A 568-nucleotide genomic window follows, 5' to 3' on the forward strand; every position below is an offset into this window, starting at 1 on the left:
AGAAAGAAAATAACAAACCATCAGTTCAGGGGTTTGAATATATTAAAATATATGGGAATCAGAAAATGGTCTATATACCAAACTGAAAGATTGTTGTCTTCTACTGCAAAGAACACTTTAGATTGTTTTTAATATATTTTTTTATTTAAAAATTGAATGCATGGATGCATAAACATCTCATTTTATTTTATCGTGAAATTTTAAAATTTTTTGTTGGTTATCCCTGCTGTAGAGACTTCCTGAGGTTGTTCTGTATGTGTTTGTAGGTACTACAGTGATATCCACAGCGCCGCATCAGGATGCTATCAGGAGATGAACTCTACTCTCACTGAACTTTCTGGGGTAAAATGATCCAAAACCAGAACGACTTCAATCTACCCATCAGTCTTTATTCATCACGGATTCTCTGTCTGGCTCTACCTGTCTCTCTCTCTCTGTCTGACCCTACCCGTCTCTCTGACTCTGTCTGACCCTACCTGTCTCTCTGTCTCTGTCTGACCCTACCTGTCTCTCTGTCTCTGTCTGACCCTACCTGTCTCTCTGTCTCTCTGTCTCTGTCTGACCCTAC

The 568-nt window shown here is 39.4% G+C and overlaps 1 protein-coding gene across 1 annotated transcript in view; it reads left to right on the forward strand.

The window, feature by feature from the left end:
* Positions 1–568, forward strand: part of LOC107099523 (plexin-B3-like) — a 16,098-nt gene that overhangs the window by 13,977 nt on the left and 1,553 nt on the right. Inside the window, exon 28 of the mRNA XM_015397687.1 lies at positions 267–342. Within this exon, the coding sequence (XP_015253173.1) occupies positions 267–342 (76 nt within the window). The remainder of the gene's footprint in view (positions 1–266; positions 343–568) is intronic.

This window comes from Cyprinodon variegatus, unplaced genomic scaffold, assembly GCF_000732505.1.
Source record: "Cyprinodon variegatus isolate N-32 unplaced genomic scaffold, C_variegatus-1.0 Scaffold28, whole genome shotgun sequence".
Taxonomy (NCBI): Eukaryota; Metazoa; Chordata; class Actinopteri; order Cyprinodontiformes; family Cyprinodontidae; genus Cyprinodon; species Cyprinodon variegatus.